The sequence below is a fragment of the Akebia trifoliata genome, chromosome 12 (genome assembly GCF_017979445.1).
Source record: "Akebia trifoliata isolate Shusen 1 chromosome 12, ASM1797944v1, whole genome shotgun sequence".
Taxonomy (NCBI): Eukaryota; Viridiplantae; Streptophyta; class Magnoliopsida; order Ranunculales; family Lardizabalaceae; genus Akebia; species Akebia trifoliata.
In genome coordinates, this window is record NC_141386.1 from 32,766,443 (window position 1) to 32,780,260 (window position 13,818).

General features: G+C 33.0%; 1 protein-coding gene and 1 long non-coding RNA gene across 2 annotated transcripts; one reads left to right on the forward strand and one right to left on the reverse strand.

The window, feature by feature from the left end:
• The first annotated feature begins 185 nt into the window (after window positions 1-185).
• On the forward strand, window positions 186-4,698 carry LOC147389628 (uncharacterized). The gene is made up of 7 exons (XM_086417520.1): window positions 186-272; window positions 1,693-1,749; window positions 1,921-1,992; window positions 2,151-2,399; window positions 2,843-2,958; window positions 3,608-3,694; window positions 4,371-4,698. Exons 2-7 carry the CDS (start codon window positions 1,747-1,749, stop codon window positions 4,516-4,518), a joined length of 675 nt encoding a protein of 224 aa, XP_086273646.1. The 5' UTR covers window positions 186-272; window positions 1,693-1,746; the 3' UTR covers window positions 4,519-4,698.
• Window positions 4,699-7,697: 2,999 nt separating this feature from the next.
• On the reverse strand, window positions 7,698-12,621 carry LOC147389629 (uncharacterized). Its single transcript, XR_015170695.1, has 3 exons — window positions 12,462-12,621; window positions 11,673-11,755; window positions 7,698-8,016 (listed from the first exon to the last, which is right to left on the reverse strand). It is a non-coding gene; the product is annotated as an uncharacterized LOC147389629 (long non-coding RNA).
• Window positions 12,622-13,818: the final 1,197 nt, after the last annotated feature.

The following is a 13,818-nucleotide window of genomic DNA, read 5'->3' on the forward strand; positions in this document are numbered from 1 at the left end:
AAACATTAGTGGTTGTAACATTTATATAGATGTTAATTCCTCAAACTTTTATGAGTAGTTTTTTTTTTTTTTTTTTCAATTTAATTTGTTATTTTTTTTTTCCACATAACACAACTCTTATCAAGTTCAATATTAATTGTTGCTTTTGTTCAAGTATCTATATTACCTAACTAACCACTAGTCATTCATTTTGTACCCATTGTAAAGCTGAACAGAGTCCCTTCCAAATTGACAAAGAGATATCCATTAGTTATGGCAACAAAGGAAATGAGGTACTTTCTGCTGTCAAGTAAGAGTCCATTCCATGTGTGTCTGGGCGTATCGTTTTTTATTAAATAAATAATGTATGGAAATTATGTCAAAAGGGATGCTAGAGGGCTGTTTCAAAAGTACAATGATTTTGTGAGCCCTCCTTGACCAACAAATTGGCATCTTCATTGGAACTTCTAAGTGTATGCCCATTCAAAAGATCATAACACAAGAACAAATAATAAAATCCTCAGTCTGTGAAAGAGTGGGACTAGTATTCTTAATTTCTTATACCAAAAAATTTAATTAATGTTGGTAGAGGCATGTTCTTGATGCATCACAACAGATTGGGAGCATACCCTGAAATTGTTGAAACATTAAATCAATGTTGGTAGGGGCACGTTCTTGATGCATCACATCTGGTCGGGAGTGGGACTGCTGGTAGGAAGGTTTCCATCAATCCATAATGATGTTTGATATCAGAAATTTTATGTGATGGAAAGTGGAACATCGACAGGGTAAGGAGCTATTTGGGGGAAAATAGCAAATGAAGTTGCTCAAAAAATGATTACCATGGGAATGGTTGAGTGGTGTGGAAACCGGTAGAAAATGGTGATTTCTCTTCAAAATCAGCTCGGGAATCAATTTCGTTCCCAAGCTTTGACCACACAAAATGGGGGGTTTCTAGAACAGTATGATTGCATTGAAAATTAAACTATTTGACTGGAAAATCCCCCACAAAGCATGTTGAGTGGATGAGGTAAGAAGAAGAAGATTGGTTCAATTGGTGTCTAGATATGTTTTCTTCAAGAGGAAGAACACTTTTGAACATCGGAATTTTGATGTCTGTTTAACAACGTGCTAATTACCCCTGGACGATGTAGATCATTGGTTAATGTTGTCAAATGAAGTCTTAAAGAATGTAAGATGGACGGTCAAGCATGTTTATAGAGAAGGAAATTATGTGGCAGATGCGTTGGCAAGAATGACTGCAAAGAAGTCCGATAAAATTTATTCATCAATAGAAAGCTTCCCCTAATAGTTAGAAGGCAATGTTTGGGTGATTCTATGGATGTCCCAAATTTCAGATTGTAATTTTCCGTAGTGGGTATGTCCCCCCAAAAACACATGTAAATATTTTATGATGAAATCCCGCTTCCTTGCTTAGCATAAAAATGTATTCATTCTTGAAGAAAGGATGCTCTTTTTTTCAATTTTTTTTAGTTTGTGTTATTTTACATTGTGTTAAACATGGTACCTTCAACGTTCTCTTATTTTAGTCCTTTTTTTCTTAAATGAATATGTGCACGTCATCTATAATGAGGTTTTATTTATAGATGGTTTCATTTCTCCAAAGTGTCCTTTTTCAACAATTACAAATCAAATAACTGTGCAATGCATTCCTTAGTCAAGCTTCTACATTCATTTCCTCGTTTGTTGCAGGAATTACTATATCTTTATGGATTTGTCATTGATAATAATCCAGACGACTATCTTATGGTAATGCCCTTGAATGACGTTTCTTATGTTTAGTAGTTACTCTTAATATTTGTCTTTCTTTGACCTTTTAATCATGTTTGGTTGTGAGAAGAATATCCTAAATTGAGCACCTCCTTGTCGTAGTTATTAAGATGAAATTGCCCATCAGTGGATCTGACTGAAAAAACACAGGTCCATTATCCCATCGAAGCTTTTCAGAGAGTTCCTTTTGTTGATTCCAAGGCGCAGCTTCTTGAAATACAGGTCATCCATCTCACCATATTGTTAAGTGGATTTAGGTTTTCATATGTTTTTCAAGTTAACATAGCTAAAATTATGTATTGGTGCATCCATACTAATTTCTTCTCAGACATAATTATTTATAAATTTTCTTCCTTGATAGACCTGATTGGTGTTTGCAGAAGGGTGAGATGAGATGTCTTTTACCTAGAAGATTACTAGATCATGGATTTTTTTCAACGGGCCTCCAACAAAATGAAGACAATTGTAAGTTCTCAAATGGTCGGTTGTGTGATTATAGTTGGAGTGGTCAGCGCAAGATGCCTCCATATTTGGACAAACTAGTTTTCCCTGAGGATTTCTTAACTGCCTTACGGACCATAGCCATGAAAGAGGAGGAGCTGCTTAATGTTTCATCATTGCTAGAAGAGGTGCATTTCCTCAAAATAGTTTCTATTTGAATAGTTGGGATTTTTACTAAAAAGTTGGAAAATTTTATTTTTATTTTACACACACACACACACAAACACGAGTATGTGTTTCCTTGTCTTTAACTCCATCAATTATGCTGGTCAAGTAGTTAATTATTAGAGATAGTGGATCTTAATGGGGGGCACACATACAAGTATATGTTTCTTCATACTTACCATTTACATGGCTAGTTTTTCAAAGACAATTAGAGTTTTGTCACCACTGTCAGGAGAACTGTTTAAGAAAGTCTCAGATATACCATTTTCTGTGAAGTAGTTATAGAAGTTCTGTCTGCCTTTGGAGGGAGTTTTGATCCTTTTCCCGATCATGCTATTTGTTCTGTGCTCATGTTCTTTTATGTGCAGTCCTTGATCCTCATTTCTTTAATTTTCTATCTTTTAAGCTTGTTGAATCTGGAGAGGGGAGGCAACCATCTGATACAGAAGTTCGTGCAGCAATATGGGAGGCTTGTGGGGATTCTGGTGCTTTGCAATTGCTTTTTGATCTTCTTCAAACGAAGTAATCTCTGGCAGCATCCCATATTATTTCCTGTTAATTCTATAGGAGAGCTTCTATTGCCACATCAACTTTTGCTAACACCACCCCCGTATATGTGTGCTACTTCTTTCATGATTTATGTATGAATTGGGGTGACGTTAGCAAAAGGGCGTGTGGCAGTAGAATCTCTCTTCTTTAAATAACTTCCTTTAGTACTCATTTTCTTTCCCTTTGATCTTTGTTTATTCCAATTTCAATGGTAGATAGACCAAAAAGTTCAGATAGGTTATAATCTTGTACTAACTCATCTCCCGTTCAAACTAAGTAGGAAGTAAAAAGGTATTTAAAAGGAACTCAATTTGACAATTGTTGGGCTCATGTGGTCAGAAGGCCACTATTTGGTGGAGTTAATAGAACTACTTGTAAGTCTCAGAAGGAATTATTGGCATAAACATGTTCTCTACTAGTTTCATTTGTGTGTCAGATGGTGACAACCCACTTATTTTACATTTATAACCTTAGTGAGAAGTAATTCAGAGAGGAACTAAAACTTACAATATATCACATTACTTGTAATTTTCTTTAGTTTTAGTTTCTTAAATTAAAATCATGACTTTATAAGCATAAATCAGTCTCCACCTACAGTCACTCACAGAAGTTTCAATTTCAGGATGATGGAGCTCGAAGAGGGTTCTGGAACAGAAGCTTTTGACACTGAGCTTCTTGAAAAGGCTCATGTTACGGAGCTCCTCGAAGGGTATGTGAGAATTCTTCAGTCTTTGATTTTCCCTTCAAAAGGACTATTTTGCTAGATTCATTGAATTGATCATCCAAGTGAAACAATCCATTAGGGAATTGTGGATTCTGTTGACTTTTCTGAGTTTTGAATCAAATCATCTGTGGTTTTGAAAATCTTATCCAAATCTACACAGACTCTTCCGACATTTAAGATAATTTGCAAGTTCTAATTCTTTTTTAGAAACCCGTTGAAGGTTTCATGAGTCATCTATGATATTTTATTATTTTTTATTGATATATTTGAAAAACATCATCTAAATCTTATCTCAATTATGTGTAATGTAACTATTATCTAGACCTTCACATACATATATTTTCAGATTCATACAAATATTTGAATCTACATCTGTGATGCATGTATCATCATGATACTTCTCAAATGTAACACATATTTGAGAAAATCAGAAAAATTTAAAATATAAATACTTGGCCAAGCCATTAATGGAAAGTAGAAAACAATGTGAATTTGTTGATATTCCATAGGAAATACTTTGCCGATGATGAATGTTCTGTGATGGCTCTAGGTGCTTATGCATTGTCATTGTCCAACTTATAATAAATGTTATTTGATTTCAAATTCATGCATCTTTGTTTTTTTTTCTGATAAGCTCATAATTTTTGACAAATTGACGCAGTGGTAACGAAGGTATGGGTGCAGAAAAGTTCATGAGCAGAAACCGGTTGTCAAGTATAATTTATCGACGAGGGCAAAAACAACTCACTCGCCTATTCCTGAAGGAAGCAGAGACTGCTCTGCAACTATCCTTGAGTGAAGAGAGCTGAGTATTAGTGTATCATTTATGTATCGCCGAGTGTAAATTGCTTTCATGATTAGTTGATTTTCTATGTAACATAGGATAATTACCTTCTTTTATGGATCTGAAAACTGTTACATCTTTTGGAGTTTTGTTTTATATTTAAAACTTCTGCAACAATAATCAGTGTTGAATGATTCCTTGATCATGATGATTTTTTATATTATAAATATTTTGTAAAGCACGTACTAAACTAGATCCAATTGAGGTGGGAACGAGCGAAATTGGGGAATTTTATTCAAACAACAAAAGAACAAAACTTGTCCTATATTGAAACAAAAACAATGAACTGATTCATACAAAACTTGTTCAATATTGAAACTAAAACAATGAAGAACTAATTATGAATTGGATTTTGGATTTGGCCTTAAAAATTTGGTGTTTGAAAGTTTACAGACTTGATCTTCTTTGGAGGCTTTGTAGAGGTTTTTCTTTTCTTAGGGCCTGAACTTGAATTACTGACGTGATTTTTCTTTTGGAAGACATGTGATGATTTTGATCTTCTGTGGAAGTTTTTTCTCTCTTCTTGGACTTGATCTTGATTGGCTTAGTAGAGTTTCACTTTTAGAGGACTGGAAGGCTTGATCTCTGTGGAGGCTTTGTAAAGGTTTTCTTTACTTCATGCTTAAGCTAATCGATCGAGATAAGAGTCTTTTCTTCTAGAAAATTGGTTCTCTAGAAACATTCTAATCCTGTAAGATTAAGGATGAAGAACTCATCATTTTCTCCACTCACATTTGCAAGGAACTCCATTATGTACTCATTGATATTGTGTTCTTAGCCTCGACCAGCCATGTTCTTTTGATGTAATCATAGGTCCCGCATTGAATTGAATGCATAAATTGATCCCGAGGAATAGAAATTCAAACAATCAATATAAGAAAAAAGAGTCGTGCTTGAGTGACCTCAAAATGTACCTCATATCGCACATCTTAACATGAAAGTGTGTAGGAACCATAGATACGCGTCAAAGAGCATCTGTGGTTCCTATGCACTTTCACGTCAAGATGTGCGATGTGAAGTACAATCTTGAGGTCACTTCAGCATTAGTCAAGAAAAAATAAAAAATCATCTCCATCATAGCCGTATCTCAAAAGTTTGAGGTTGATCTCGATGGATTAGCTTAAGCAGAAAGTAAAGAAAAACCTTTACAAAGCCTCCACAGAGATCAATCCTTCAAGCCCTTCTTTAAAAGTGAAATTATACCAAGTCAATCAAGCTCAAGTCCAAAGAGGAGGAAAAACTTCCAGAGAAGATCAAAATCATCACAAGTCTTCCATAAGAAAAACCATGTTAATAATTCTAGTCCAGGCCCTAAGAAAAGTAAAACCTCTACAAACCCTCCAAAGAAGATCAAGAACATTTTAGGATAAAGAGAGTGTATCCACGTTATAGCTATCATCAAATATCTAGATTTCTCATGAATCTGCCCAATCGTTGATTTTAAGAACTAGAGTGTTCTATTCAGTCACAAAATTCCCTGCATATTATGAAAAATTCATAAAGATTAATTGAATAATCGATGATCTATATCGACTAATCACGAAATAAGTTTACACTTTTACTCTTCACCCCTCAAAAATTATTTTCTTCAACATTTCTCAAGAACAAGATAGGATTTTTAGGGATGTTGAACATGATAGGTTTGGATAGGAAACCAGAAACGACATTTGAATATTTCTCAAACTTTTGTTGATTTTTATACGAAATTTTCACAAATTAACCGAATTGAAGCCTCGCAGAATGATTATTGAATCCAAATGCAGATATATTTCATACTGTAGCAAACATAAATGATTGTCAAAAAGGAGGTAACTAGCAAAACAGTAGCCAAATGCAGATCAATAGCCTCCGAGGACGTAAATCAGAAAATGGTGAACTTCTTAAATATCTTTGTTGTGTTTTCTTCTTTATTTTTCATTATTAGGTGTTTATTATTTGTTGTCAATTTTTGCAACAACGTATAAGATGTTGATTCTTGAAAGACGAGGTGACAAACTTAGAAACATTCAGATGAAATGACGGGTGTAGGGGTATCAATGGGTCGGTTCCACATATACCCAAAACCGAACTCTAAATAAAATCTTGATTCTGATTCCTATTGATTTCGGTTTCAGGTATGAGATCCTTGGAACAATAACAGATCCAACATATACCCGACACTATTCGGGTACTCACTAAGATGCATTATGTATTTTTGAATAAGAAAAATAAAATAAAAATGAACATCTAATAAAATAGACAATTATATATTTATAAGATGTAACAATTTATCTTGTAATTCTTCAATAGAAAGTTAAGATCAACAATAAATGCTTCAAGTAAATCAAACTTTTGAAACTAAAATCATAGAAAATTATAGTATGAACCATTAATTTGTTGTTGAAATTGTAAAAATATGAAAAATGAATAAGAGTAGATGTAGAGAAAAGGTTAAAAAATAAAGACTTCACATTTTCTTCGTATTTTGATTTTACTTCAACTATATTTACTTTAAAACTTGTCTTTGTAAGCATTTAATTAGATTACAAATTTTATTATAATATCATAAATTTACTATTTTAGGAGGCCCGATAACTACCTAGAACCAGACCCAAAAATGATTGAGTCCATATTGATAGACCCAAAACCTACTAATCGGTTTTAGGTACATCGGGCAATTGGGTACTGGTTGACTCCCTTAGATGAGAGATCGATTAGAAAACCTTCTAATCAATTTGATGACCCTAAATACCTCATTTTATACAAATTTTTTGAAGTTTATGATGGGGTGGGTATGGATGTCTGCGTTTAAAGGACTGAAGCCCCCTCCCCCGTTTCAAAACTAGTTATTATCAAACTCTTTAATCATGTGATATATTATTTTAGTCTATTCAATCATATCTCCAATCCATCATTTTCAATCTAATCTTTACCCTTTGTGAAAAAACTCTAGATATTTCTATCCCAAATTCTCATTATTCTTTTACTTTCTAAAAAATTATGTTGATTTTTTATTCCCAAAATCAGTCATCTTAAATCAAGTAATAAATGTCATCACGAGATGGAGATTTCCAACAATAACTTATCATGACAAAAGGGAGACCCAAAATTTATTATAATATAATTTTACTTATATTAAAAAAATAATAAAAAACAAATATAGAAGAAGATGGAGAAAATAAATATAAATATATTTTCAATAACAAAAGACTTGGCTTTGGACAAGGTAGAATGAAGGAATAAAATTTATTTAGCCAACTACAATCTTTGGGATAAGGTTTTGTTGTTGTTGTTGATTCATTGTGCCACATCGGACTTGACACTAGAAACGAAACATCCTCATCGGAAGTGGAGCACTAGGGCCAATATTGCTTTTATAATAAGCGAGTCTCGTCAATGGTGATAGAAAGTATCTAGTTCTTTATAGCTTGATGTGCACGAAGTCCCAACTCAGTTTCTTTCTCTCATTTACCCTCTTCTCTGCCTGCTCATATTCAATCTCATATGTTAGAGGTTAGTAGGATTGAAAAACAACATTAGCAATTTTTAATTTTATTTCAAATTTAACTCATGTCGTAAGCCTTGAAAGCTCTCACACCCTCTAGGAGTGTCATTGGGTACCCATTTGACCTGAATCAGAATCCTAAACCTTGATTTGGATTCTTTTTTATTGGAGCCAATAAGAATCGGGTCTCTTGGAAATCGAATTAAGAATCAAAACTTACGGAGATTTGAAATCTTTTAAGGAGTTAATTCTGACAATTTTGATCATGATTCCATTAATTTGATAATCGAAATCAATAGGAACAAGAATCGATAAAAGTTGATGGCTGTGGTTCTAATTCTAGTTAATCCTTTAGGAACCGAACCAGAATTGACCCATTGCCACCTCTAGATCACTAAGATAGGTCACCAAAGCCGATTTGAAGAAATCAAATAAATGTATATCAAATATAATAAATATGTGAAAATATTTTTGTTATTTGAAAAACAGGAACATTAAACATCACACATATAACTTGGCTGAGTTTCTAATTTTTATCAGCAATTAGCTTAAACAAGTTTGGTAATGAGTCTACGCAAATTCATTGTCCCAAAATTCTCCCAATTTTTTCAAAATTTTGTAAAATTTTCTGAATAAGAAATTAGCAAATCCACAACAAAATGAAAACAATTTTACTCTTTCCCCTCAAAATTTCATTTTCTTCCACATTACAATTTGAAAAAGGTTTTTCGTGAGGTTGAAGATGATGGGTTTTGCTAAGAAATCCAAAAGCATCATTTCTATATTTTTCAAAAATTTTCAATTCTTCTGCAAAGATTTTTCAAATTTATCTGAATTAGTCGAATTAAATCTTCCACGAATAATTAGAGTACATGAACTTTGTTCCTATGCTCAAATTCAATCCATTAATTTGAGAATCGAAATTGATATCAACCAGAATTGATAAAAATTAACAGTTGTACCAAACCAGAATTGACACATTGACACCCCTGTACCACTACGATAGGTCATCATGACGATTTCAAGAACTCAAATCAATATTTATTAAATCTAAGAAATACATCAAAATATTTTTATTATTTAAAAAAAAGGAACATTAAACATCACACATATAACTCAATTGAATTTTTAATCTATATCAACAATAGGTTTAAACAAGTTTGGTTACTTAGTCTACTCAAATTCATAATCCCAAATTTCTCTGAATTTTGGAAATGTTTCTGATTAATGGTTGAATATGAAAACAATTTTACTCTTTCCCCTCAAAATTTTAATTTTTTTTCACATTAAAATCTTGAAAACGATTTTAAACTTTAAAGAGGTTGAAGACGGTGGGTTTTGGTAAGAAATCCGAAAACATCATTTATATATTTTTCAAGGTTTTCTCGATTTTTTTTTTACATTTTTTTAATTTTTCTTTTGGAATTTACGTGAATTAGTCAAATTGAATCCCTACTGACTAATTACAGAATTTGAACTTAGTTACTATACTAAAATTCATTCAAAATGAGTCGAGTTGATGAGTTTAGAACTTTAGAAACCTGGATTTTACCTGTAGTGCTTTCATTGATTTCCATTGGGAGATGGTGTTATAGGAAAAATCATCCCAACAAAGTAAATAAATATGATTAAATGGTCAATATTGTAATTTCAACAACCACAAACTAATTTTTTTTTACTGCTCATGGTCATGGACTTTAGGTAGGGCTTAAAGCCCTTGGATTCAATTAGTTAAAACTGCATTCGAACCATTTAGCTTTCACTAAACCCAGATCTGGATCTGACCCAACCAAATTACTTAATTCGGGTAAGTCGGGTTAGATAATTTCGGATCTTTCAACCTTTTTTTTTTTTCTTCTATATTTCTTTTGTAATTGATATACTATTATATTTTACCATTATAATTCATATATATATTTTTTAATAAGAATTCATATTAGTAGAAGGAAGGTTTATTGAAAAAATATAAAAATATAATTTTCAAAGCAATATATCATTCAAATATAGGGATGGATTTGTATTTGACCTAGATCCAATTGATAAAGATCTAACTTAGGTCAAGGGACATCAACCCATATTAGACCCATTTTTTAAATCGGATATATTCCAAGGAATCAAATCCATTCATGCCCTAATTTCAGGATCTGAACTGAAAGTCCTAAGAAATCCCCAAAAAGTCAAAAATTACTTTTCACCAAGATACACTAAAATTGGATTTAGGATGTGTTTGATTTCATGGAAAAATGATTAGGATGGAAAAAATTGAATTCATTGTTTGATATTTTTTTTAAAAAATAACAAGGAAAAAAAAAAGAGAAGAAAAGAAGATGAGGAATAAGAGGGAAGGGAAGGGAGGACATGTTGGCGGTGGCGGCATTGAAGGTGAGGGAAGAAAAAGAAGGAGAGAGAGAGAGAGAGAGGAAAAAGAAGCTGACTGACGACAAAAATGCTGACGGTGACGATAATGGTGAGGTTGAGGTTGAGTGTGATGGTGGATATGGTAGTGGTGGTGATGGAGAAGAAGAATAGATAAATTAGAATTATAACTTGGGGATGGAAAACAGAGGTGGATTTTATTTTCCCACTTATATCGGTAGGAAAGTCTAATACAACTTTTTTTTTTTTTGTTTTTGAATTTTTGGATGTGGGTGAAAAATAATTTTCTATGAAAAATGCAATTAAACACATGAAAACTGTCATTTTCCATACTATTTTTCATGTGCAATCAAACATACCCTTAAAATTAAGTAATACGGACAAATTTGTAATTCACTTAAATTTACTATTTACCCAAGCAAAATAGATTTAGGATGTATGTTTGGGATATTTACGAAAAAGTGATATACTTTTGATGAATTTACGATTCAGGCTCAATGTTCATTTTAATTACCAAAATGTGAACGATAACAAATTGGATGGTTTTTAAAGTGACAATTTCGTAGGTTTAAAGTGACTAATTGGACTTAATCATATAGAACCTGTGAAATAGGAACTTTAAAACCACCTGTTCTGATTTTTTTTATAACCAAAATGTGATCATTCATATTTTGGTAATTAAAATGAACAGTTAGCAGGAATTGTAAATAACTCATTTTCAGCTCACGAAATGGTAACTCAACCTATATGTTTTCCCATTAGAAGACCTAATCCAACCCTTGTTGGGTAAGATTCTTGCTGATCCAATCCTTATCAGATTGGTCCTTGGTCAAACCTGATCTCATCCTGACTAAATCCTAATCTAAATCAATCTTTTAAATTAATATTCAAATCTAATTCTTAATGATACGGTGTAGCACATCACACCTTATTACATTGCATCCTACATAATACTCTAATGAGTTGTGCTGGGGTGACAAAAATGGAGATGCAAAGATGACAAAATGATGTGGTGTCATGCACATTACCGTAGATGCTTTTCTGCGAGATACGAGTAATAAGCATCTACAGTTATACAGTTATGTGCATACCACCACATCATTTTTGTCACCTTTGTGTCATTCCAGCATTTTCCTACTCTAATAACAGGTAAGGTGTGCCTTGCATGCAAGTTGCAGACTCAATTACTCTTTATAATTTCATAAAACCAATTTAAAACAAGTAACTAAGACCAATCAAACAAAGTTCATAGAACTTACCAGGCTCCATGAGGCAATGCATGTTCTTGCACCAAAATCAACATAGATTTTGGGCTCTCTTCAGACCACAAAACAACCATAACCTACCACCAAAAAAAATTGTGGTTTATTTACAACCCTTATTTATGCTAAAAACAATAATTCTTTTCCTCTCTAAAATTGGTTCAGGGCAGGCAAATCAATGTGGCTCCAACTATTTATACCCTGTTTGGTAACTCTGTGATCTTGTCCTAAAACTGGTTTTACTTTTACTTTTCCGAATGGATTGGGATCCTTAGATTCATGAAATAGAAATCATAAGGAAACACGAAATCCTGATTGCGTAGACTCAAAATCCAACTATGGAAATTTATGTTAGGGATATGCATTGGATTTTGTATTCCTCAGTAAGTATTTCATGATCCTATAAATCTCGAACCAAAGGGCTAGTGAGATTTCAAAGACCATGCCTCAGGAAGCGGAGGCCTTGAGTTCGAATCACCCCCTAGGGTCCACCCTCAGGGATTTATCCCACAAATTACCAAATGTTTGTGTGTGTGTTGGGGCTTATCAAAATCTAATTTGGATTAAAAAAAAAAAAAAAAAAAAAAAAAAAAAACTGAAGGAAAAAAGGAAAAAAAAAAGCTCAGGCAGAATTGATCCTTTTTTTTTTTCTTATTTTTCCTCTTCTTGCATCTCCATTTCTCTTTTATTAAAAAATAAAGTATTGATTTAGGAATAAATTATGTCAAGCATGAGATTAAAAAAATCCAATAAAAAGAAGAAAAATTCAATTAAATGAAATACTACCTGTTGATCATGGTTGCAAATAAGTTGGGATCGGACCATTGACCTTAAGTTTCGAGTGGAGGTCATGAAATTGAGCTCCACCATAATCGTCAAAGCCTTATTACAACGATTTAGGGAGCTCATCTCAACGAAGATTATCTAATTGAGCTATCGACCATATAAAAAAAAAAAAAACGTTGGATGAAAATACTAAATGGGCTTGTGATCTATTTATGTAACCTTTTTACCCTCTTTTATGTAACGTTCATGCATTTTCCGTTGTACCGACCATTAATACCTTGAACCTAGCCATAATGGCAAATAAAGCTTTTTGCCTGCAAAACCAGGCTGGTGACTGAGTGGTGGAAGACTCTAGATTCGACCCATACACGTTGGCGAATCCTAGTGACTGTTTTGGCGGAGTTTACAACGAAGTGGAATATGGATCATTGTCAGCCCTAGGAAAATCGTAGGCACATATCAATAGTACATGTAAATTTTTTCATTAAGCTCTAGTTACTAGCTGTTTGGGTTGTCAATTACCTAGGTTTTCCCCATTTTGGTGACCTTACAAAATCAAAGGTACATGATGTTGCCTACCAAGCATAATTTATTGCATTTTGTGTATGAGATAAAACAAAATTATGTTTATATATCTATATCTATATAATAAAACACAATTTTAGATCCTAGTGAGCTACAATTTTATTGCGGATAAATGTCCTCTCCGGCTAGAGTTACATTTTTTCTTCATCCCTTTCAATTTTATTGTCTTTGTTCTTCTCACCCCCTTTTTCTCCTAAATTTCACTTTCCAAGCATAGTGGAATTTTGAATTTCCACAAAGGAAAAAAAATTGGGATGAAAAACTTAAAAAAAAATTGGGGGCCTTGTTTAAGCAGAGGTGAAAAACATTTTGCATATACCTCTCCACGTTTTGATGAATATTTGAGATATCCTCCCCCACCCACCTCATTTTCAAAACTAGTTATTATCAAACTCTTCAACCATAACAAATATATTGCTTCTCCTCTCCAGTTAAAAAAAAAATGGTTCTCGTCTCCAACAATAAGCTCAACGTGGTAACATCGTCCTTTGTAACGATCAAGGTTGGTTAGTCCATTGGTCCACACAGTTGTCCATGTATCTGTAGAAGATTCGGCAGCTACTGCGGAAGGAAAGATTTCTTCTCTGACCTAAACCAACTATTCGAAAAGTGCCTATGCCTTCCCGAAAGAAAGAAATTGATAAATTTTAGTTTATTCAATCTTATCTCCAATCCATCATTTTCAATCTAATCTTGATCCTCTGTCAAAAACCCTAGATTTCTATCCCAAATTTTCGTAAGTTTTTTAACATTCTCAAAGATTATGTTGATT